The 25634-nt window shown below is 51.4% G+C and overlaps 1 protein-coding gene across 1 annotated transcript; it reads right to left on the minus strand.

The window, feature by feature from the left end:
• Positions 1-758: 758 nt before the first annotated feature.
• Gtpbp1 (GTP binding protein 1) lies at positions 759-25205 on the minus strand. The gene is made up of 12 exons (XM_059247580.1): positions 24990-25205; positions 21832-21943; positions 14729-14909; positions 13924-14272; positions 9146-9269; positions 8335-8449; positions 6398-6542; positions 6117-6299; positions 5178-5313; positions 4503-4681; positions 3177-3377; positions 759-2262 (listed from the first exon to the last, which is right to left on the minus strand). Exons 1-12 carry the CDS (start codon positions 25179-25181, stop codon positions 2170-2172), a joined length of 2010 nt encoding a protein of 669 aa, XP_059103563.1. The 5' UTR covers positions 25182-25205; the 3' UTR covers positions 759-2169.
• Positions 25206-25634: the final 429 nt, after the last annotated feature.

Consider the following 25634-nt stretch of genomic DNA (forward strand, 5'->3'; position numbering starts at 1 on the left):
ACCTCCCCGAGGGGCTGAGGCCAGAGTGGTAGTTATAGCTCCTGAACAGTTCTAGTGACCACTACTGCTTACAGGGGTACAGCTAGGATGCAATGGGGTTCTACTGTGGCCCAGGCTGTAGGAAGTCACAGCCTCCACTGTGCCACGTGCCAACATGCTGTAGTCCTGTTATTACAAAGGCACCAGCCTAAGTGAGCCAGAGCCACTAACAGGTGAAAACAGCTGGAGTCAGAGGAGTGGCCTCCAGCTGGCTGGGAAAAGCTGTAGGGTGAGTAGGAACTAACCCACTGGAGACAGCCCTTCCCTTCCCTGAGCTTCAGTGTTGTCCACCTCGGAGGCGGCAGCAGTGACCGCCCAGCCGTGGAGTGGGCAAGGCCACCCACAGCAGCACCACACTGCGTTCAGCCTGTCCAGAACACCCGTCTCCCTCACACTCTCAACGAATCCACACAACCTGGAGGCGGGGGATCTGTGTGAGGAGGAAAGTGGGGTTCAAAGATAGCTGGCGGAGCATTTGCACCTGCAGAAGCGGGGCTCCTGGAGGCCCCACTCCCCTCGGCTGCCAGCAGGTGTCCGGGGCAGGCAGAACCAGTGTCCCGTTGTAGCACCTCCACCTGGAGGGCCGGGCAGGGAACATGACACTGTCAACTTAGAACAAACTTTTATTGTGAATGCTGGTCTGGTCAGTCCATGGCCACGGGGCAGTGGTAACTAGAAACTGCTGGGAGGAAGGGCAGGGCGGTAAGAGCAGTGGTAAGAGCAGTCAGGAGCAAAGGACAAGAGAGAGCTTGGGAGGGAGGTGGGGCTGGAGAGGGACCCAGCCAGCTGGGTGTGTCCTGGCTGAGAAGGAGCACTCCAGCCTGAGGTCAGGGTGCAGGGCTCGCCCACCCTCCCCCAGCAGCAGTGCTTTTGATGGCCTAGAAGACTCCCCACTGCCACTGCCTTACACCGCCCAATGGGACATGTGGGCTCAGACCTTTCACTGCTGTGATGCCATGGTTGTAGCAGCTATGTTGGGGTGATATGGGGAAGGAGGGTTTCTAGTCCTGGTTCAACTCAGAGAAGCATCTCCCCTCCCCCACCAAAAGGAGGTACTATAAAACCCGATTCAAAGAAGGCCCAGACCCAGGCTAGTACCCCACGCTCTGAGGTTCAGCCAGAGATCTAAGTGGAAATGGGAAGAGCCTCCAGCGGGTACAGAAGCCAGAGCAGCCAGGGCCAGCCAGGCAAGCCCAGGATTGTCTCCAAGGGTAAGCCCACCCAGTTCTTTGGATCCATGGCAAGGGTCAAGAATCAGGGTGGGCAGCCAGGCGGTGGTGGCGCACGCCTTTAATCCCAGCACTTGGGAGGCAGAGGCAGGTGGATCTCTGAGTTCGAGGCCAGTCTGGTCTACAGAGTGAGTTCCAGGACAGCCAGGACTACACAGAGAAACCCTGTCTCAAAAAAACAACAAAAAAAGTCAGGATGGGCAATCCTATAATGCAGTCACCATGCCCTCTACAGATCACAGGTGCCACTGAAGAGCTTTTGGCATTACCTGCTTGGGAGCTTAGGAGGGAAAAGGAGAGATGGGGAGGCCACCACTTTCCATTAAACTCCCCAAATCTTAGATTGGGGGATCCCTGCTCTGGCAGAAGCTATTAAGTCAAAGAAGAGCTTCTAGCTAAGAGGGGCAACTGGCCAGGGAAGAGAGGGGCCTTGGGCTCCTGAGGTTCCCTAAAGGCTCTGAGGATCTCACTGAGACAGATACAGATGGATGGAAGGACAGGGGGCAGCTCTTGAGGGCTAGTGGTCAGCCAGGACTGAAACGGAGACTGACAGGGTCAGCTGCACTCCTGCACACCCCCCCTACACACACGCGCACACGCACACGCGCACACCCACACAAGACAGAGATATATAATAAAAAGAATAGAAATTAAGGGCCCAGATGTACGAAAGACGTGAGTAAGGGAGGAGGCAGGTGGGAGATGATGGTCAGTCCTCAGACATCTAGTCCATCCTCATCTTATAAATTATAATCGCCCCCTGGAAAATGGGGGCGTGGCAACAAGGATGCTCTGGCTGTGGGCTGGAGTGGGCGGGTGGCGGTCAAAGATGCTCTGCCCAGCTGGTGAGCAGTAGCCAGAGTGAGGATCCCATGGGTGGTCAAGTGGACCAGGGGAATATTCAGCAGCCGCTGGCAGGAGTCACACAGGCCCCCTGGGACTTCACCTTGTGGCGCTGGCCCCCTCGTCGCCGGCCCCCACTGCTGGGCTTGGGCTAAAAGAAAGAAAGCAGGCACTTGAGAAATGGTGGTCCGCTAAAGCAGGGCCAGGCGGTGACCATGTAGTAGCCCTAGCCTAGTCAGGAGTTTCCAAGGGGAAATGGAGTCTTCCTGGTCGTGTGGCTATGTGTGGTAATGGCGGGGGGGTGGGTGGGGGGTGGGGTGGGGTGGGGGCGCTGGCCAGAGAAGCACAAAGGGAACAGGAGTCCACAGGCATCACTGCTCACTGGGAGAGGGGCTCAGAAACCACAGAACGGGGCGCACAAGGAGAGGGAAGAGGAGCGCATGGGGAGGAGGGGGAGTGAGCACTAGGACTGTGCGACAGTACCAGACTCAGAAGCCTGCTCCAACAAGACCAGAGAGGAGGACACGGGACAGGCATAGGGCGAGGAGACGGGGCCTGTTCGGTCAGCAAGAACTGAGCAACAGGCAGGTGAGCCAACAGTCTGACGCACAGGAGGGACAAGGACCCAGCAAAGGTTCCTCATGCCGGGAGAGGTGCAGAGGGAGCTCCAAGGCAGTGTCTCTAAGGTGTGTTGTTGGATCTCAGCCCCACACAGCACTAGAACCCCAATATATCCATCCGCACTATCAAAGCGAAGCCTTGGCCGGGTGTGGTGGCTCAGGCCTGTGATCTCAGCACCAGAAAAGCTGAGGAAGACTGCCTTAGACTGTTCAAGGTTGGGCTAATCTACAGAGTCAATTTCAGGCCAGTCTGCCCTACAGAGTGAGAGCCTGTCTTTTAAAAAAAAAAAAAAAAAAAAATCAAAAAATCAAAACAACAAAAAGGGGAACCTTGACATTTTTCTATTCTTTATTTCATTAAAACCGAACGCCAATCAGGACCAGTTCGATTCTCAGTCCCGCCCCTCCCACCAGCATGCTGGAGACTGTAAGAGGCCCTGCTTACCTGTGGCTGGAGACCACTGGATGCAGCAGCCTGTGCAGTCCCTAGAGAGGAAGCTTCATCTCCAGTTGGGGGCCCCCCAGCCGCTGGCATGCCAGATGGACCTCCTTCTTCTCGTTTGCTCAGGGGGCCCTTTTTTGTGGACTGCATTTTAATCTGCTGGGGCTTGGAGTTCATGGGGGAGTTGTTGGTTGTCTGGAGGAGCTGTGGAGGCCAAGTGGATAGCATGATGTGAGAGCTGCCTGCCCAGTTCTGAGCGAAGCAGATGGCAGGAAGGCCACCTCAGGAGGCAGAGCAAAGAGGCCTTCCCACTCCCACTGAGGCCAGGACTACCACAGCACTGGTGCAGACGGCTCACGTCCTGCCTCTCTGCCTAGGAAGGCTCCAGCCCTCGGAACTTCTGCCGCCCTACTCCCACGCTAGGGGCTGGGCTGCCCAGCACCGCTTTGGACCATGCTTTAACTTCAGGCCCCTGAAGAAACTAAAGAAATGCCCATCAGGAATCATAAAAGCTACCATCTAGGAGCAACTGATTCAGAATCTTCCTTGTGGCCCAAGTTCAATCTCAAACACAGCAGGAAAGAAGACTGGCTGGGTTCCACAGGACACCACCGAGGAGCACCACCGTGGAACACCACAGTGGGTGCTGTAGCCTCTACCACACTGTCAAGAAGACAGGCCCGAGGGAAGCGTCTCAGGAAGAAAAGTCAGTCTGAGGTTCATTCCAGTCTCAGACATGGAAACCATGTCTTCCTCTATATAGGCAGGGGTCAAATCCTCTACCAAATGTCCTACCCAAAACTATGGAAGAGGTCTACAGCAGGCAAAAGGTGGGCTCCAGGAAAAACAACTCAAGCACCATGGGACCTTCCAACCATGTCCCCATGAAACCCAGGACTCACTCCAAATGGCTCTCCCATGCTGTGGGACCTTCCAACCGTGTCCCCATGAAACCCAGGACTCACTCCAAATGGCTCTCCCATGCTGTGGGAAGCCCTCAGCAAGCCCCAGGACCCAGAGGTAGTACCTCAGAGGTCTACCTTGGCTCCCCAGACACTCTGTCCCCTATGGAGGAGCACCATACCCCAATGCCACCTTCTCTCCTTCAAGACAGCCTCCAAAGCCCAAGACAGGAGGCCTAAGGACAACTCCTGGGGAAGCAAAGACATCACCAGAGCCATCTCCTGGCTCAGCTCTGCCAGAGCAGGAACCATGCCTCTGTCCCAGAATGAAGATGACTCCTGGGTTCTCAAGAGGAGCTTGGCTCCTGGGTACTGGACTAGAGCATACTGAAGCTTCCTTGGGCAGATAAGGCTTTGCCAATCATACCTTGGTGATGGTGCCAACAGCCTTGGTGCGACCTTCCCGGAACACCAGCCGCTGGTCTATGTGCAGGTACTCAGGGGTCTTGATGAAGCGGAAGTGGACAGTGGCCTTGTCTCCTGTGCGCAAACAGTCTTTATCCATGCTCAGAATGGTAGCTGTCTGCCGGATGCTCCCACAGTGTACTGGCAAGAGAACCAGAGTCAGGACAGGCATGACCTACCCTGTGGCCTCAGGCTAGAGCTGTTTCTCTAAGACGGGACAAGAACTCTGAGAGCCAGATACCTCGGTGTAGCCTACTTTCAGATCTGATCCTGCCTCCTCCCATCCCTCCCCTCCCTAGGCCTATGTGGCAGAGCCTGAGTGCCTGTGTGTGTACACATGCCTTCCCACAGGACCGTTTCTAGCACCTTGACGATCCCACCAGGCACCCAGCTGTACTCAACAATCTTGGCTGAATAGATTTTGGCGGGTGGTCCCTGAGGACAGGTCTCGGTCTCAGAGGATCTGTAGGACTGAACAATTAGTGCTGCTCAGGGGCTGAACTAAAGGAATGGCTTGGCTAACCAGGACAGAGAACTGCCTTGCCTGGAGCTGGAAGCCTTGGGCTTAGATTGCGGAGCTCCTTTGGGAGGACACTAGTACAGAAGCTCTGAGGCTGGCAGGACCTTGGACACCTACCCATGGCTTGGTAACGTGGACTAATTGTGGTGGGATGGTGGAGGACAAGAATCTCAGCCTCAAATTCCCAGGAGGCTTGGGGATTCAGGCGTGGGGAAACCATCACCATGCCTTTCCGGATGGATGAGCGCTTTATCTGAAAGGAAAAAGGAGAACACAGAGCTCAAGGACCATGGTTTCCTTCAGTTTACCCAGCCTGGTCCTAGAGATCAAGATGTCTCTCCAGGAGTGGAACCACTGCAACAGCCCCACCTCTCACCACCATCTAATGCAGACAGTATAAGGCAGCCTCGGTGCTGTGCAGCAAGCTCAACGCGGCTGCCAGGAGGCAGGAGACTGCCCAGGAACTCAGCTTTCCAGCTGCGGCCCTGACGGAGCCAGGAGGCAGGAGACTGCCCAGGAACTCAGCTTTCCAGCTGCGGCCCTGACGGAGCCAGGAGGCAGGAGACTGCCCAGGAACTCAGCTTTCCAGCTGTGGCCCTGACGGAACCAGGAGCACAGGTAGGCAAGCCAGCGTTCAGGTGGAAGAAACCAGAGCAAACTTCACCACTGGGGAAGACAAACCAGATCCCACTTGTCCTGGTCATTCTGGCTTACAGGAAGGTAGGTAACTCCAGAGCTAGTGCTCACCCCCAACCCCAGGACATGGAAGAGTATGGGGCACAGATCCCATCCATCCTAAGCTTAAGAGGGCGGCCCTGTGCACAGGAGGGACACTCCTATCCGACTGCACTGTGACAGTGACAACTGCTCAGGCCACAAAGGCAGGAGCCGAGCTCAAGAGACAAACAGTCCCGGATGAGCCCTGGCTTGGAAAGGTTACTAGGCTGTGACCTCAGTCTCCTCCTCCATGAGAAAAGGGTCAGTAACCTTGCAATGCAGCCACAGAACTGGACTTAGGAGAATTCAAGGAGAGTTTCTGGAACTATCCTCACTCACCTTCTTCAGGGCAAAGGAGGCTGTCTGGCCCCCCCTCACCTCCTTGACAGGCATGCGCTTGCGATGGATGGACTTGACAGCGATGGACAGGAAGTTACCCAAGGGGTCTGGGCCCAGCAGCAGTGTGTCATTCAGCTTGATCAGGCCCCTCAATGTGGTCCCAGACACCACTGTCCCCACACCCTGCCAAGAAGAAGACCCCAGCCTGTTAAGCTTATTCCCATCACAGACTCCTTCACTGAGGACAGAGCAGGAAGTGCCTGCCACCCAGAGGCACTTACAGGGACAGAATAGGTGTCATCTATCTGGAACTCGGCAGGTTCTTCCTCCCTGTAGCTGGTGCGGGGGGACAGGAGGTTGAGGAACATCTTGAGCAGATCGAGGTTCTCGCCTGTGACATTGGAGATCTGGAATATCGGGCACATCCTAAATGGAGGACAAGACATAAGGAAGGGAGGCCTTGGGCAGCCACCTAGTCCCTCTGGCTCCACTCTTCACCATCTGTCTTATCTTGACATCAGGAACTGCATATTCCCGAGTACACCCACAGGCTAGGGACTCCAGGGAACTGGAGCAGGGCTGGACCCCTGAAATAGAGCCCCTTGTGGACAACTGGTGGTACTGAAGACACCACCAGGCTAGAAACACAGGACAAATGCGGGGCTGCTCTGGAGCACAGAGAAGTCGGGGACAGGTAGCTCCCAACAAGGCCCTGGCTCTGGGCAAATGAAGGAGAACAGTTATCAAAAGATGACCTTGGACCAATGAGCTAAAGAGCCTTGCACTGTGCTCAGGTCAGCATCTAGAATCTAGATGCATTAACATCTGGGGGAAGAGTCTGATAGAATGAACCTCCAATAAACATGTATGCAATGAAAAGACTCATTGGCTAACGCCAAACTGACCTGTGATTAGGGGGCTTTTGAGAAATAGTGTAAGTCAGTGAGTGATAACAGGACAGTGTTCCACAGACTGTGCACAGGCTGGCGCCTTCTACGCTCATGACTTCCATTCCAGCAACCAACTGCCCTCTCTGGGGGAGTGAAGGTTAATCCTGGTCGCCAGCTTGAGTGGATGAGAATCAACTAAGAGGCTCTTCTGGGAAGGAGCAATTGAGTAAGGAAGCCCCTCCCCCAAGGTGGGCAGGGTTATATTTGTGGAGAATGCTGGGAGGCCCCTTGTAACGTTTGGTGATGTCAGTTTCTCTATGAGTGGTCAGTTCAGAGCACTGGGCCCAGATACAAAGAAGTCCAAGAAAGAAGGCTGGGCATGGTGGTGCATGCCTTTAATTCTAGCATCCTGGAGGCAAAGGCAGGCACATCTCTCTCTCTGAGTTTGAGGCCAGCCTGGTCTACAAAATGAGCTCCAAGATAGTCAGGGCTATGTAAAGAGACCTTGTCAAAAAACAAACAACAACACAAAATAAATATAAACGGGGGTGGTGGGTGGTGGTGGTGGTGGTGTGAGGAGCCACGCTGCCTTTCCCGCCTGCCTTCGCTCCTTGTGGACCAGTGCATCTACTGTTAGTGCTGCCTTTCCCGCCTGCCTTCGCTCCTTGTGGACCAGTGCGCCTACTGTTAGTGTTGCCTTTCCTGCCTGCCTTTGCTCCTTGTGGACCAGTGCGCCTACTGTTAGTGCTGCCGTGGCCGCCTGCCTCAACTGACATCACAGCCCAGTTTCTTTGGCCTTGCAACATGGACTAAAGACCAGCAGCTCTCCAGGTATCCTTGAGGACTTCAGCTCCAGACTGGAACTAATGAGGCATCCAGCCTTGCGAATGAAGCAGTTATGGAGTTCTCAGCCTCTCCATCAAGCAGACGGCCACTGTTGGACTATTCCGCCTGTATTGTGTAAGCCAATCTAATATACCCGTGTGGTACATATTCAGTCCATTGGTTTTGTGCTTCTAGAGAACCCTGGCTAATCCAGGAAGTTAATAGCATCCCCATTTCCCAGGTAAGGATGTGATGTCCCATCTGGGATTCCAATGTCAGAGAGGTCAGTAACTCAGAACAGGAGCTGCCCGATACAGGCTCTGACAACACTGCTGACCTAAGAGACTCGTGCCAAGACAGAACCTTCTATTTCCTCCAACCATGTCCATGAGACCTCATGCTTGACTACTGGCTGTTTCAGGCCTATGGCTCGCTGTGGCCCTGCCGGCAAGGGCGCCTGCTTAGAAGCCGTGCTTCCCCACCCTTTAGCCTTGCCCCGTTACCTCTCAGAGCTGAAGTTGGAGGCTGTGACAATCACATCGTCTTTGCTCTGCACCAAGACAGGGATCTTCCGGCAACCTGGTGACTTCAGCAGGCGCTGTAGCAGCTTCAGGGTTTCTTAAAGGGTGAAATGGAACAGAATTAGGGGACACAGGCTTCTCTCTGGCCAGACTTCCAGGGTAAGACGGGTGCACTCAATACTGATGCAAGCAGGAGACAGACAGACAGACGGACCAGTGTTAAATGCCACAATGCCTGGAGAAGCAAAAAGGAAGATCAAAGCTGGGTGGGTACATGCTGCTAGTGTACAGAGAGCACAGATGGGCCTCTTTTCTAAGGCCACAAGTCCGGACAGACAAGTGCCTTGGGTTATAGATCTGCAGGGACCCTTCTTACGAGACCTCCTAACGGGGTCAGTGCTGTTCAACTTGCAGCACCAGAGGTACAGAGGCCTAGTCCTAAGGCCTGGGGGGAAGCTTTGGTGGCTAAAGACCAGAAGACCCTCGGTTCAACTCCTCCATACACATCTGCTTCAACGGTACAGCCCAATGCCAGCTGAGGAGGACACTGGGGGGGGGGGGGGATGGCAGACTAGAGACTTCATAGATCCTGCTTGGAACCAGGAAGGAAAAAGAACAGAGGGAAATTCTAGACCTCTCCTAATCAAGAGCTACACAGGAGAGGAAGAAGTAGAAGACTCGGGCTGACGGAAACTGAGGCCAAGGTCTAGTACAGACAAGGATGTAGGAGGTGCTGGGCTGAGGCTCGGAACAGACAACCCCAGAGGCTGATGCAGCTGGAGGCTTCACTTACCTTGAAGGATGTTGGCAGGACACATGTCAATCTTGGTGACAACCACAAAGACAGGTACATTGAGTGCCAATGCCAATCCCAAGTGCTCCTTGGTCATCCCCACGATGCCAGCATTACTGCCCACCTGCGCCAACAGAAAGGAACTGTCAGGACAAGGAAGACAGAGATTGCTGCTTGGGGGGCGGGGACTCCAGCCTGCTGGTGAAAGCTGGACTGGGTGAAGTTCATTTAACCAAGCTCTGGTGATGAGGACTTACACCTGAAAAGCAGGCTGAGGCAACAACGCCTGCAACCCCAGCTACTGCAACCCCAGCTACTCAGAAGCCTGAGCCGTGAGGCCTGCCTGGGCTACAGAGAACTTTTAGAAACAGCCTGGGAAATTCAGTGACACTCTGTATGAAAAAAAAAAGTAAACAAGGGCTGGGGGTGCAACTTAAGAGACAGACTTTGCCCAGCATCACCAGACCCGAGGTTCAGTTCTCAGTACTGCAAAAAATAGACCCAACAAACAAAAACTCAGTTCAAACCAACAACAAAAAAACAGAGGAGTCTTGTACACAATAAGGACAATTCAGAGAGTCTGGGATGCACAACCACCTATATTCCCTAAAGTGTGATCAGTTTAACATCCTTGGTCTTCAGTAAACACACCTTTAAAACAGGGCTAAACACTTCTACTTTAGAGGGTCACTGCTGTAGAATATTATTTTCAGGTGTGTTACTTTTGTTTATGTTGCATTTGTTCAACTCTGTGAAGCTGTGTTACTGTGCCTGTTTAAAACACCTGATGGTCTAATAAAGAGCTGAGTGGCCAATAGCGAGACAGGAGAAAGGATAGGCGGGGTTGGCAGGCAGAGAGGATAAATAGGAGGAGAAATCTGGGAGAAAAAGAAGGAAGGGGAAAGGAAGGCCAGCCACCATGGAGTAAGCGTGAAAGTAAGCTGACAGAAGTAAGAGAAGGAAGAGAGCCTAGAGGCAAAAGCTAAACCGGATAATTTAAGGAAAGCTGGCAAGAAACAAGCCAAGGTAAGGCTGGGTGTTTATGATTAAGAATAAGCCTCCGTGTGTGATTTGTTTGGAAACTAGGTGGCGGGCCCCCCAAAAAAGTAAAAAAACAAGCAACAGGTCACCTTATGTTTGACATCAGAATGGACACTTGCTGTATGAGCACATAGTATCTCTGGGGCTGGAGAGATGGTTCAGGGGTTAAGGCATTGGCTGCTCTTCCAGAGGACCCAGGTTCAGTTAGTTCCCAGTAACTACACAGTGGCTCACAACAGTCCAAAACTCCAGTTCCAAGAGGTCCTATGCCCCTTTTGGTCCAAGATTACTACATACAGTACAAATACGTATATGCAGGAAAAATGCTCATAAACAGAAAATAAAAAACATTTTTAAAAGTATCTCTGGCAGGAATACAAGAAACTGAAGACAGTGGCTGCCTCTGGAAACAAAAGAAGGGGAACTTTTTACTACATGCTCTCAGTTGTCTTTTTAAAAAATATATTTGCCGGGCAGTGGTGGCACACGCCTTTAATCCCAGCACTCAGTAGGCAGAGCCAGGCGGATCTCTGTGAGTTCGAGGCCAGCCTGGTCTACAGAGCAAGCTCTAGGACAGGCACCAAAACTACACAGAGAAACCCTGTCTCAGGGGGAAAAAAATTATATTTTCACGATGGGTGTGGTAGCACATGCCTTTGATCCCTTGGGAGACAAGAGGCAAGTGGATCTCCATGAGTTTGAAGCCAACCTGGTCTACACAAGTTTCAGCAAGGGCTACATAGTGAGACCGTCTCAAAACAAACAAAAAAACCAAAACAGTTTATTGTGTGTATGTGTGTGTGTGTATGGAGAGGGAGTCACGCCATGGTGTGTTTGGAGACTGGGACAACCTGTGGAAGCTGGTTTTTCGAGATCCAATTCAGGTGGTCAGGCGTGGCAGCACCCACTGGCGCTCTTCATTGCCTTTTATTTCTGTACCATGCAAGTGAATGCCGACCACAGTAAAATGAAGAGAAGCTGCCATCCTGTGCCTGTGTAGCACTTTGAACATGCTGGGACATCTTCACTGTTGTAGTTCTCACTGCTGGCAGCACACAGGGGACTCTTCAGCCCTGCTGCTGCCCCTGCTGCCTGTCCCAGTTTATCTCCGGTCCTCCCTTTCAATACAAATGGGACACACTTCATTGTTTCCACACTGAGCCTGAGAATGATCTATTGGTTTCTATATGTTACTTTTTCTCCCCTTGGAAAATTCATCACTGGAACATTAACAAGATATTCATTGTTCTTGTTATTTATTTACTTAAAAAAGAAAAATTTGAAACCAGGCAGTGGGGGCACACACCTTTGATCCCAGCACTTGGGAGGCAGAGGCAGGTGGATCTCTGAGTTCGAGGCCAGCCTGGTCTACAGAGCGAGTTCTAGGACAGCCAGGGTTACACAGAGAAATCTTGTCCCAAAAAAACAAAAAGGAGAAAGAAAGACAAAGACAGGGTACTAGTATGTAACTCAGGAGACCCTCTTACCTCCGCCTCCCAAGGGGAGCCGCCACCACACTCAAGTTATTTTTCTGCTGTCTACAGAAGTTTAATAAATGGATGATGGCCTAAAAGTCAGACAGGAAAATTTTGTTTGGGATGAAGATTATCCCATCGTTGTCCTTACTCATTACAGTTCAGTTAGAAATGCTTTTTAATTGTATGAAGAACTGGAGTCTCTAAAGGCATAAGGAAGACATGCATTAGGCTGTGATACAACAGGAGCATGTCTCTCCAGGAGATGCTAACTAGCTAGTGTGGTTCATACACACTGTGTACACACACTGACACATACTGGACCTCAGAAGTGGTACAATTATTACACAGGTCAGTCGATTGCAACACAAACAGGAAAAAAAAAAGTGCTTATGTTAAGTTGGTTTCCAAACCCTTCATGTTTAAAAAAATACATTCAGGGTAGAATTTTTTTTTTAAATTATTATTATTAGAGGCTGGAGAGATGGTTTAGCAGTTAAAGAGCACTGGCTGCTCTTCCAGAGGCCCCAGGTTCAATTCCCAGCACCCACATGGCAGCTCACAACTGTCTGTAACTCCCAACTCTAGGGAATCTGACACCTTCTGTTATGGAATATGTTTAATTATGTAAAGATATAATGCATTTGTTTAATTATGTGAAGATGTGTTGCTGTTTCACCTTGCCTGCCTAAGGCACCTGATTGGTCTAATAAAAAGCTGAACAGCCAATAGCTACACAGTAGAATATGGATAGGCAAGGCTGGCAGACAGAAAGAATAAATAGGAATCGAGGAGAAAGAGAGGGAGACTCAGGGGCCAGATAGACAGACACAGAGTAGGACATACATAAGGAAAGAAAGGTAAAAAGCCCCAAGATAAAATGTAGATGAAGAGAAACTGGTTAAATTAAGTAATAAGCGCTAGTGGGACAAGCATAAGGCCAAGCATTCATAACTGATAATAAGTCTTCATGTCATGATTTGGGAGCTGGTTGGTGGTCCAAGAAAGCCTGCTACAACTCTCTTCTGACCTCTGTGAGTACTGGGCACACATGTGGTGCACAGACATATATGCAGACAAAACACAGACACATAAGATTAAACAAAGATTAAATTTTAAAAATTATTAGTGTGCACACATCTAACGGTCAGAAGACAAGCAGATGGAGTCCATTTTCTCCTACCTTTATGTGGGTGCTGGGGATCAAACTCAGGTCACCAGGCTTGCTGGGCAAACACCTTTACCCACTAGCCATCTTTCTCACCCTCCAAACCCTTCTTACATGGCCACAGGCCCAGGGGCCCCTGTGGACTTCCAGAGATGCCTTCTGGTAAGGCAGCTTTCCTCAGTCAACAGGAGTGACAGCCCTTTGCAAGGTTCAAGCTGAGAGCAACCGCTGCCCAAGCAGCGCAGGCAGAGGGGATGGGCATCCCTACAGCACACGCTGCTCCCTCCTCTCCCGTTTGAGAGTTGGCCTGAGAACCTGTTTGTGGGGCAACTTGAGCACGTTTTGTAGAAACAGATGCCTGTGTTTACCACACTTATTAGCACAGGCAGCTGAGGAACCAGGAGGGTGGAGGGGCTTTGGAAGGACTTGAAAACTCACTGCACATGTGCACATCCTCTTCCTCTCTCCCTCTCCCCTTGAATCTATGCATAAAGTACAGGAAGCTCAGCAGAACACACATGCACACACATGAGCAAAGCTGAGCCCTCCGCCCCTCTCCTTTTCAGTGACGTTACATGAGGAGCTGCTTGAACATGCTGGGAGCCCCAGGACCAGGAAGGCCTACTCCCACTGTGCGAGCCACCAGGTAAGCACAGGGCCAGGCCCATATTAGCTTCCCCAAAAGGGCTGTACAATGGCTGCCACATCTCCCTCCCAGGCACTGAAGACACTACCTGAGGCCCTGCTGACTGCTGCCCTTGGCTCCAGATGTGAGATGCTCTTCTCCTTTCCTCCCCAGGCTGATCTCGAGGGTGCCACCTGGGGCCACTCTCTCAAAGTACCCTAAGGTGCTAGAGAAAACATTCCTGATCTGCAAGTGATACCTTGCTTTATACCAGGGGGTCCCCTCCCTGATCTAAATGCAGGAGAAAGGTCAAGGTTCACCTGTGGGGAAGACCACAGAGCTAGGGCTGAGCTCCCAAAGATCCCAAACTTGCCATCCTTACTCCACCCAGAAGGACCCAGGCTCAGAATGATCCCAAACCTTTGCAGAGCATCCCCAGATCCCCTCCTGAGGGAAATGTCACACTTACCATGAGCATGCAGAAGTCAGGCAAATGGCCAGTCATGCCAAAAACAGTGGTCTTAAGGTACTTCTCGTGGCCAGCCAGGTCAATGAAAGTAATCACCTTAGTGGACTTTTCACAGATCTTTGTCCATTCGAGGCTGCCACCGTGGCTGTCCGGCTTGTTCACTACATTGCCTTCACTGTCAAAGCCCAGAATGTCATTGCCCACGCTGCTGGTTCGACCAGATTCAATCTCATGTTTGTGGCGGAAGAGTTTCTGGCGGGCAAAGCCACGGCCATTGTCCAGCTCTCCATGTGTTAGGACTCCCAGGAGTGTGCTTTTGCCAGCATCCACGTTGCCCACCACTGCCACCCTGAATGGACACGAAGCAGTGTGAGAACGAGCCCTGAAGAGACTACTCCACCAGAGACTGGGTCCCCACCTGAGGTTCACCCCAGCACCCTGACTCAGGATGTCCTATTCCTGGATGAGCAGAGTGGGTGTTCCTGGAGCTGTACCCAGGGAGCACAAAGTCAGGAGTCCTGGCTGCCACAAAGTGTCTCCCTAGCTGCCGGTTTCTAGCCTCCCAAGCTGATGGTAGAGTGAACACAAGCACAAGGTTGCCACAGAATGCATGGCTGGTCTTCTCTCCTATGTCCCAGATGGAGTCCCGAGGGACGGAACTCAGACAAAGAGCAGCACTGTGAAGACCACGAGTTCCCATACTCTCCTATCCTAGGAAGGAAGGGGGGAAGGCAGGGAGAGGGAGCACTGACACCCCAAAAAGTCATGCAGCAGGACCCCTGCAAGTGTTCTGTGGCCTCCTCACCTGACCTCCAGGAAGTCATTGTCTCCAACTCGTTTCCTGACTAAGTAATCACGCACACGGCCACCAGCTTCTTGACGCTCGCGCAATAAGATGACATCAGCCTCTATCTGTTCCGCCATGCTCTTCACTGTGGCGTAGGAGGCCTCCATGTCAGCTTCACTCAGTCCGTACTCAGTCCCATCTGGTGACAAGAGCCCAGACATCAGCAGGAAAGGGGGCCTGACCAACCAGCCTGCAGTAAGCCAGCCAGTCAACTATCTAAACAGACTCCCCCCAGCACGGCAGAAAAACAGCGACAACTTAGGCACACACCGAGTTAATGTATGACAGTGCCACAGCTTCCCCTCCCAGCAGGGCACTGGGTAGTTCATTCACGAGTCACCGAGATTCTCCTTGAACTTATGCCAAGCTTCATACTGGGTGCTGGGAATATAAGTGCCCTCAGTGAGCTCACGGCCCCAAGGGAGAGACACAAGAAATTAATTAATGTCAACAGGATTTGAGCACTACCCTGTAGAGCTGAAGGAAGAGGATGCAAAGCACAGCCCAGGGATGGGGAGGGCAGCTTTGGGGGTGCTGACCCCAAACTGGGTCTTCAGAAGTTGAGAAAAGACATCACAGCAGAGAAGTAAAGCCGAAAGCGTGGCAGACAGTGACCAGGCAGGGACAGGAAGAGAGAAGATACTCTGTGGGGGGGGCCTGATGGCGTCAGGAACAGCGGGAAGTGGAAGCTGGTATGACACCAGACAACAGCAAATGTTCTGCACTAAGGCCGGGGTCAGGACAATACCATGGGCAGAGTGAGGTAGGCTGGAAGACCTAGGCAGTAAGCAAGAGGCCAGACGCAGGAGCCCAGCAAGGGAGAAACTCCAATGCCCTAGGCAAGCAAGGAGGGCAGGAAGAGGGAGATGGGGGGGTGGGTGGGGGTGGTCCAGGTTATCTTAAAGACAGTTTGTAACTAGGATAGCTCAGGTACCATATCCAGTCAACGCCTGGAAAAAGAATTTGAGCCCAGCCCGGCGGTGGTGGCACATGCTTTTAATCCCAGCACTTGGGCGGCAGAGGCTGGTGGATCTCTGAGTTCAAGGCCAGCCTGGTCTACAGAATGAGTTCCAGGACAAGTTCCAAAGCTACAAAGAGAAACCCCGTCTTGGAAGAAGAAAAAAAAAAAAAAAAAAAAATATTTGAGCCCAGGCTGTGGAGGTGGGCAGGAAAAGGCTAAGCTTCCTAGAGTCTACGAACAGCAATGCACCAGGTGCTTCTGTGTGGACGTGGGTCCAGGGCCCACCACTCCCTCAGGCCCCTCAGTCCCTCCTAAGCACACCCTGTAGCACCTCTTCCTTTTCACCACCCAGAATCCTTGCCAGGCCAGGCCTGTTCCTCCTCCAGTTCCCTAAAGCAAGCTCGCCACCTTCAAGAAGGAAAACCACCGCTCTCATTGTCTCTGCTCACCTGAGCTACCAACCGGCTCCTCAATCCCTCTGAACAGCAAGGAACTGAGATTAGCCAACCCTTGCGGACACTCGTCCCCAGTGCTCCGAGCTGACCACTCCTAGAGGAACTGCCACTGCCAAACATCACCAGTGCCCCCATCACTCCAACCAGCTACAACCCTGCCCATCCAGCTAGAGGTCTCCCCTGTTCGCATCCTCTGAATGCCAGCCTCTGCCAGGCCACCACCAAAGGCCCCCTTCTTCCTCCAAACTTTCCCCTTAGCTATCGTTCTACAGCCTCAATGGCCACTGTCAGGACTTGAATGACATTCTTATCTAGCACTGGCCACCTTGCCAGGCTCCACTTGGAATCCAGTGGCCTAGATGAAAACTCCGAGAAGCCTGATATTCAGACTCACCCCCTCCCCCTGTAAACAGTGGCCCACAAGTGCTCAGCACCAATAAAGCACTGGACACTTCCTGTAGCCCTATGGAGCAGGCAGTGCTATTGCCTTTTAACAGTGGAGTAAACGACGTGACAATTCCAGCACTGGAAAGGATGAGGCAGGAGGATCATAAGTGTGAGGTTCCCCTCAAAAAAGAGGGAAGAGGGGATGGAAGAGCAAGGTAAACAGAAACCTGATACTTCCAAACTGGGGGACTGCAGAGGGCCACAGTGTAAACTGGAGTCTCCTGACTCTAAACATAGCTGCTTTTCCTTCCTTCCTGTCCCTCTCTGTCTGCTTGTTCCTTCTCTTGCTGTCCCTTTCTAATAAAGACAATACTTTGCTTCTGGTCACCTAAACATAACCCTGTCATCAGCCCAGTCCTGCCGATTCCAGTTCTTTCTTTTTTCTTTTCTTTTTTTTTTGGTTTTTCGAGATAGGGTTTCTCTGTAGCTTTGGAGCCTGATCTGGATCTCCCTCTGTAGATCAGGCTGGCCTCAAACTCACAGAGATCCACTTGCCTGCCTCCTGAGCGCTGGGACTATAGGCGTGCGCCACCACTGCCCGGCCTGATTCCAGTTCTTTATGGTGTTCTTGCTGCCTGACTCGGGGTCTCAGTGAATCTAGTCTGTGTCTTGAACCTGCACCACCCGCCACAGCCCATCTAGCACGTTCCCTACAAATTTAAGCTCCCAAGGAAACCACAGTTCTAACATCGCCACTTTCACACCAAGATCTCTGAATGATCTTCCAGAACCAACAGTATTCCTTTCTGCTCCAACTCCTTTAGGCCCCACCCCCCTGTCATTCCACACTCCTCACTCCTACACTCCAGTCAGCTCTATTCCAGTGCAAGTGACCCATGAGCTCCTCCCCCCGGGATCCCACAGTCCTAGCTCTACCCTCATTTCTCACCCCAGCCAATCAACACATCTCCTACAGGTTCTGCTCAGAGGCCCCGCAAACACCTGCCTTCCTTACAGTATCCGCCATGCCATGTCCTGTCCTTGTGCACATGCTCCTGACTACATAGAACATCCTGAGAATGGGGACTGTATCTTTTTTTTTTTTTAAGATATATTTATTATGTATACAGTATTCTGCCTGCATGTGTCCCTGCAGGCCAGAAGAGGGCACCAGATCTCATTACAAGTGATTGTGAGCCACCATGTGGTTGCTGGGAATTGAACTCAGGACCTCTGGAAGAGCAGTTGGTGATCTTACCCACTGAGCCATCTCTCCAGCCCGGGGACTGTATCTTAACCACTCTGCGGGGAATAGCTTTCCTACCTGAAGTCCTCAACTGTTTGGAAAATGTCAAACAACTGAACCAAGGGAGAGCAGCTCAGCACAGAGTTGAAGGTTCTAAATGAACCGCTTGAATGAGCTCTGGTCCCTTCTGAGCTGGGGAAGGCTGTCATCCTCACCAGACAGTCTTCCTCCCTTGCTGGTTTTCAATAGGGGCCAGCACCAGTGTCACCTTGAGCACCAGAACTCTCAAGTGGTCACATTACCCTTGTCTAACATGCACCACTTTCATCATATTAGAAGCAGACAAAAGCCAGAGTCCAATTACTACACACCACAGCAGCCCTCATCAGATTTCTGCCCTGCCAGCTCGCTTGCCTTTCCCACAAGTATTCCTCTACTCAAGGTGCTATGCTAGCTTCCCAGGCTTTGGGGACGTAAGTCTCAACTCTTTGGCATGACATTCAAGGACCATAATAGGATCCTGCCTACCTGTCCAGACCCTCCTGACCCGATATTCTCCTCTCTAGAGTCCATCTGGCCCTCCAAATGTGCATCTCCAGTGCCTCCACGTCTCTGTGCATGTGGTTTCCTCTGTCCACTCGCCACTGCTCACAGAGGAGGAGCTCCTCTGTGTGGCTGTTCCTGACTCCTACAAATACAAACCCTGCTGTACCATCTGTCACTCCGCTGATCACGAGGGTTGATTAGGCTGAGCTGGCTGGCTAGGCAGGTATTCCCTCCCTCCCTCAATGCTCCAGCTGCGTCTTTCCAGAAGGTGTGCTGCTCAGTTGAAGATGATGACCTTCCTTGGCAGAGAAGCACTCTTCAGTGATGGGGATATGAAGCAACTGTGTTCCCCTGATGGAACCTCTAAATGAGCACTCAAGACACAGTATTTCAGAAACAGTCGAGGTTCTTTTTGCAAAGCAGTCCCATAATAAACCAACTACAAACCTCGGACCCTGAAAAACTGCCACTGCTAACGCTAATACTTCGGTGCCAAGTGCACTCATTCCTTGAGCGCTCATGTAACTCACTCAGACACCATGAGATGGTTTGTCAGAACTCATATTTTCTTACTGTTCATTTATTCTGAAAGATTTCATTTATTTATATTTAGTTTTTCAGGACAGGGTTTCTGTGTGTAGTCCTGGCTATCCTGAAACTCACTCTGTAGACCAGGCTTGCCCTGAATTCAGAGATCAACGTGTCTCAGCTGGATCAAAGGTGTGCACCACCACTGCCTGGCTGAAAGATCTGATTTTTAATTATATGTGTGTGGGAATGTGCACCTGAGTGCAGATGTCCAAAGAGGCCAGAATAGGGTGTCAGATACCCAGGAGCTGGAGTTGTAGATGGCTGTGAGCCTCCTAACATGCATAAGAACCAAACCCAGTTCCTCTGGAGAGCAGTACATATCTCCAGGCCAATATTACCTGCATCTTAAGACAAGGAAACAAATCAGCAGGTAAACCCAGACCTTCCAAGCTCCAGACCCCAAATTACTAGACACTCACTGACTTGCTTCCTAAAGCATCAACCTTAAATGAAAAGCACACAGGTATAGAACAGTCCTCCTGGACTGTGTACAAGGTTTCAATGTATTTGTTCATGTAACATTTCTCCGAGGGCTGGGCAGTGGTGGCGCAGGCAGGCCTTTAATCCCAGCACTCGGGAGGCAGAGCCAGGTGGATCTCTGGGAGTTTGAGGCCAGCCTAGTCTACAGAACTAGTTCCAGGATAGCTAAGGCTGTCACACGAGAAGCCCTGTCTCAAAACAACAACAAAAACCCATTTCTCTGAAGAAGGTCTCCTTGTCACCATGCTACAGTGGAAGGGCCTAGTGGAGGGATGAAACACCAAGAGACAGAAGAAGCTGGAGATGAAGCTGGCCTCTGGGGGCCTTGCAATGGATTCAGTGCTGTCTGATGTTCAACTTGTTTAACCAGTTCCGACCTCTCTCTGCCTCCAAAGAATCCAGCAGACAGAGTCACCAGGATGATGCGTGGCTAATGCTGGGGTGTGTGGGAGATGGGCAAATGAGTATACATCTTACCTTCCAAAGGAGAGTTAATTAGTTGTTGGGATATGGTACAATTCAGACTGCATTAAAGGAGGTGAGAAAAGAAGAGTCTGAGTCTTTGGAGAAGGCGAAGACAGGAGGATCAAGAATTCAAGGCCAGCCTGGATTACAAAGCAAGACCCTATTAAAATACATAAATACATAAATAAGAGTCTGGATTTTTAAAGACTAGTCCTACCCCTTGTCAAAACTGACCTTTATGTGGTTTCCTACAAAGTAGGAAGTGACCTATGAGTGGTTTATCTTCTTAAGGCAGGACGGAGACATACTTGACAAGCTCGCACAAGGAATCAATGAGTTATCACCGAGCAGATGGCCTTTTCTGAGCCCACTGCCTAGCAGCCCTTGGCAATGCTGACAGACTGCCTCCCTTCCTTGACAGGTGACCTCTTAGTCTTCTATAAGGTGAGCGGCGCCACAGCTGAGGGGGTAGCAGGAGTGGGAAGGACAGGACAGACAGGAGAGCAGTTTCAAAGGCAGGCACGGCGGGATTTAGAGACCAAGCCGTTGTCCCTGGTTGTCATCTGGAGGCATTTTTAAACACTATTTTCTCCGAGATTATTTGTATACGTGCCATCTTTCCTCCTTAGGGGCCAGGACCAGCTCTATTCTGTTTTGTTTGGCGTTCCATCGCTGGTGATAGAGTACAGGGCCTTGCACACAGAAAGTGAGCATTCCACTGCTAAGCTACAAGCCCAGCCCAGGGAACCAAATTTTAAGTATCCAAAAGAGCTTTGAAAACTATCAAGATTTAGAAGATCCATAACCTATGTGTCAAATAGTTGAAGAACAATTTTTTTCCAGTACTGAGGATTCAGTCAGGCCTTGCATAAGTCAGGCAATGAAGCATTGCTCCTGAGCTATACCTCCGGCCTTTTTTATATTTTTTATCTTGAGACAGTGTTTTAGGATGGCTTGGAGTTGGCCATCCTCCTGCCTCAGCCTCCTGATTGCTAGGATCACAGGCCTTGGTAGAAGCTCCTGTGAGAGCTCCTTAACTAAGACTCAGACTATTATGTGCCTTTCCACAGGTCTACTAAGAAAAGAAAACTGCCCCTAATGATGCACACAGGCCCAGCCTGGGCTTCTTGCAAGTGATCCTCAATAATTTCACCAAAGATAATATTGTCATGAAGATGAAGGTAGTAAGTAGGTTATGGCATTAAGGGTGTAAACAAGGGATGACTGGAAGGTGGGGGGGGGGGGGCGTGGACAAAACCAATTCCATGATCTCATCGGGGACTCTGACACGGGGTCTGCCTTTCTCTAAAACTGGAGGCTCCATTATGATGAGTAAGTAGGTTGCAGGACAAGAACCAGAATGGTCACATGACTCCGAGCCTGGCAAGATACAGTGGGAGACAGGAAGGACTTCTGTTATCACAACTATCCAGACTGAGTGGTTAGTGTGGTCTGGGCCAAAGCACCTTGGTGAAAGAGAGGAATTCTGAGTGTCTTTCCTTGGTGGCTTTAAGAAGAACCACAGAGATTCTCAGCTAAGTAGGAAACAGAAAGCAACGGGTTCCATCAACAGGGCCGGAGGGGAAGACCTGGGGTTACCCAAAGCTGGGTTAATTCTAGACCTAGCTAGGACTTGCTTGCTCACCTTAGACAAGAGGTTTCCTTGCCTAAAGCTTCAATTCCCTGAATGTAAAGGAGGAGTCCTGAGGTGGAGAGGAAACATCTGTAAGGGCCCGACAAGGAACCTTGACCCCAAACTTGTCCTGACCACTAAGGTAGGAGCTGATATTCAGTTGCTTGTCTCCTCTCCAGACAGTCCTGCAGGTACTACAGTGTGGCTGCACGGGAGACACATGAGTCAAAAAGGCAGTGGTGGGGAAATGTGCTCTAAATAATTGTTTAAAATAAAGGAAAGGAAAACTATGCTCACCTGATCCCTGCCCAATGACATATATGGTCTCTCCGCATCCCTCGTCCATCCTCTCCCACATCTGCCGAAGTAGGCTGTCATACTGCTCTGATGTAGGGCTCACTAGAACCAGCTAGAAGAGAAACCAACAGCCTTAGAACCACGCTCACTAGGGAGTTCCACAGCCCAAGCTGCTCAACAGCCTGACCAAAGACCCTGACCAAACCCCAGAGCACTCTAATGGAACACAGCTGTGCAGCTCCCCCCACCCCCACGCTTTCTGCCTCTCCTGAAACAGCCTTATACAACCCAGATGATATACTAAATGAATTACGTCTGCAGGAGAAGCGGTGTGCACAGCCAGTCTCCAGCTCACAAGAGGGTTAGGTCCCAAACAAGAGAGAAGACAGTCTGACACGGCGAGATAGCCAGCCGAGCAGTGCAGCTCTGTACCTCCTCACCATCTTCTGCCTACAGTGTGCATCAGGGAGTTCAAGGGCAGACTGCTCCCTTACAGCCATGCCCTCCACCCACAGGCCAGTGCTCCCATAATAACCAAAGAATTCTGCTCTACCTTGTCTAAGCTGTCTTGATTACTACAGTGAAAACTGCCTGCAAAAGGCTTTCTTTGTCCACAAAACCTACCGCCACTAAGGTTAGTATTATTTTACCATGGGCTGCGTAAATCCTGTCAATAACAAAGTATCAACCACTTGTTTGGGGAGGTCATTGCTACCAGGCATGCCAGGTTTCATTCTCTAGCCACTCCTATGTGACCTTGGACAAAGAACTTAACCTCTCTGAACCTCAATTTTCTAGTCTATAGACTAACATAAAGCATTTGGGCTGGCTCATGTCTGTGATACCAGCACTGGGGTAGCTGAGGCAAGGAAATTGCTGAGTTTGAAGCCAGCCTGGGCTAGAGAATGAGATCCTGTCTCAAAACAAAACAAAAACAAAAGCATCTAGGCCAGGCTCAACTAACACTCAGTACAAAATTATCTTTACTCAGACATTTCTACAAAAACTGCATGAATCTCGCCACCATTGATCATTGTTTTTCTTGCTGGAAGCTCTCCGAGCCTTAGCTCCCACATTTTTTAGTAATAGTGAGGTATAAACATCTAGACTATTCTTTCCAGGGCTTATATCTATTCAATCCACCCCTTCTCTCCTCTACATGGTCAGCTTTTCTTTTACACACACACACACACACACACACACACACACACACACACACACACACACACAGTCAGTCTCTCTCTCTCTCTCTCTCTCTCTCTCTCTCTCTCTCTCTCTCTCTCTCTCTCTCTTAATTTCAAAGTCCTGAGGATTTCCCCAGCACTCTGATGAAGTTCCTTACTCATGGCAATTAAATAAAATAGTCAAAAAGTCACCACCCTCTCACTCTGTCCCAATTTCCCACTGTGTTTCCAGGTTTCTTCAGCTCCCTGACCATGGACCAACATCCTGCCAGTCCACTTCTAACATGCCCATTTAACTCATGAGAGCGTCTAGTCATAACCCGGATGCCACCAGGGTTACACTGTGTCCTACATTCTGGAAGGAGGTTTCCCTGAGCTTGGCCACCCTCATTATGGTATTAGAGGAACCAGACAGGACCACCATGACAAAAAGAAGCTAACTGGCTTCCAAGTGCCCAGCGGAAACTAGAAGGAGAAAGTACAATTGGGACTCACTTCCTTAGGTCTCAGGAAAAGGTTCTTTCCAGTTTAGAGCTAAGTTTCATGTAGTTGTGCCACCATGAGATGTTACAAACATTTTCAAAGCTCCATAAAATCTCCCATCAAAGTAGTAATCAGACCAGACCCTGTTTAGCTTCTGAGATCGGACGAGATCAAGCTCGTTCAGCATAGTATGGCCACGGACATCAAAGCACCATAAAATCTCTATTGTAATTATCCTACAAAGGGCAGGGAGTGAGACTGTTCTATCTTTCATCAGCTGCTTTTTAATCCTCGTAGGGAATTATCATCTATCTAGTCCAAATACTTACTGAGTCTCTGATATGGATCTGGTACTATAATGGGTGTCTTAACATACACTTCTAATTTTTGCAACGCATCCATAGTTTCTTGACGGAATAGCTGGGGAATTGAGAAGTTAAGAAACTTTCCCAAGGTCACAGAACCTCTTTAATGGCAAGAGTTGGAAGGGAAACCCGGTCCTCCCTGTCTCTCCAAGTGGTCATTAGTTTCTTCAGTGACGTTAAACACTTTCTAAACACCAGTTACATCTTATACTTACATTTCTATTTTTCACAATGCCAAGTAGATGGTGAGACCTTAATTTCTGCCTACTTTCTCAACAACTCAGAAGAACTATTTAAACCCCTTCCTTATTCCATGCATACAAGAGATGGCTCCACTCCTAGGTGGCAAGACTGTGGGTCATGCCCATTGTCTGTCTTTCTATTCTTTAAATTATATTACATGGCGGGGGGGAGGGGGGGAGCGTGCCACGGCGTCCGTGTGGACATCGGAGGGCAACCTGTGGGAGTCAGTTCTCTAAGTCCAGGGGATCAAATTGAGGTCCTCAAACTTAAGAGGCAAGCGCCTTTCCCAGATGAGCCATCTCGTCAGCCCCATCTTTTTATTCTGTTTGGGTGGACACGGAAAGTGGACACTCCTCGGACATCATTCTCGCCGCCTGAGCAACTACTTTCTGTTTCCTTTCCAGAGGCCAGGAAGAGAAGCGGCTGCCACCCTGCATCCCCTCAGAATAGGCTACCTGTCTTCGAGAGCATCCCGCCCCCCTGCCCAAGCCACCTTGAGCCTCGGTCGTCCCGGACGCTCGAGGAAGAGGAAGACCCTGTGTCTCGGGGACCCCTCCTGGGGAGGACGGGCTGGCCCACACAGGGACAGGGATGCAGGGCGCGCGGCCGGTGTTGGGAGCCCCATTCCACGTGGCGGAGCCAAGGGGGCAAGCCCGCGATCGAGGCGGGAGCGGAGAGCGCGGGAGGCCGGGTGGAAGCTGCCGGGTGCGGAGCGTGGGCCCGGGCCCCGCACGTCCCGGAGCGCGGCAGGTGGGCGGGCTGCGTCCTTCCCGCGTCCCAGTGAGCCGCGCCAACTGGACCGCCCGCTGCCCGCCGTCGCCTCGGAGACCGTCCGGCCCGCTCGGGTGCCCCGGGCCCCGCCGCCGCCGCCTCCCGGGCCTACCTTGCTGGTGAGGTCCAGCTCCGGCTCGCCGTTGAGCGCCTCGCCGTCCTCGCTGCAGTCCGAGTCGAAGCCGCCGTGGAGTCGTGCCGCAGCCGCCGCGGCCCGGGCCGCCCCCGGAGAGCTGGGCTCGGGGGCGAACATCGAGGCCGGCACCGGCGACTCCACCGGGGAGCGACTCCGCTCCGCCGCCATCTTTAAGAACTTAGGCTAATTCGCCGCCGGCCGCCCGCCCTCCCTCCCTGGCTCATTTAACTAATTTATGCTCGGCCCCGCCCCTCCTGGTCGGAATAATTTATGCGCGGCTTCTCCCGCCTCGCGAGGGTGACACGTATCTCTAGCGGGGACACAAGCGACCCGGCCTCTCAGCCACCAATCGCGGCAGCGCTCTTAAGTACCTTAATGAATAACTAATGAGGCCCAAACCCCAACAACAACTGTCGGAGACGTCGGGGGCCGTGGTCCCACCTCGGGAGGGGCCAACACGGAGAGCACGCTACCTGCCTGGAGTCTTCTCGCCAACCGGAGCAAAGCAGAGGTTTGACTGACTTGACAGCGATCCAATGAAAAGAGACATCAGTGCTTTTTTTTTTTTTTCCCTTCCCTGTACCGCCCCCTCATTTTCCAGAGGTGGGGCCAGCTTCCAAA

The sequence above is a fragment of the Peromyscus eremicus genome, chromosome 20 (assembly GCF_949786415.1).
Source record: "Peromyscus eremicus chromosome 20, PerEre_H2_v1, whole genome shotgun sequence".
NCBI classification, from domain to species: Eukaryota; Metazoa; Chordata; class Mammalia; order Rodentia; family Cricetidae; genus Peromyscus; species Peromyscus eremicus.

Bases quoted from the DNA above. Each gene is read 5' to 3' on its own strand.
- Gtpbp1 (XM_059247580.1), bottom strand. From the start codon at position 25,181: ATGGCGGCGGAGCGGAGTCGCTCCCCGGTGGAGTCGCCGGTGCCGGCC. The intron at 5,314-6,116 runs GTGAGTGAGGAT...TTTTCCTTTCAG, and splicing joins CCTCCTTTGCCCTGAAGAAG to ATAAAGCGCTCATCCATCCG. The intron at 2,263-3,176 runs GTAAGCAGGGCC...TCTTTCTTTTAG, and splicing joins CCAGTGGTCTCCAGCCACAG to CCCAAGCCCAGCAGTGGGGG.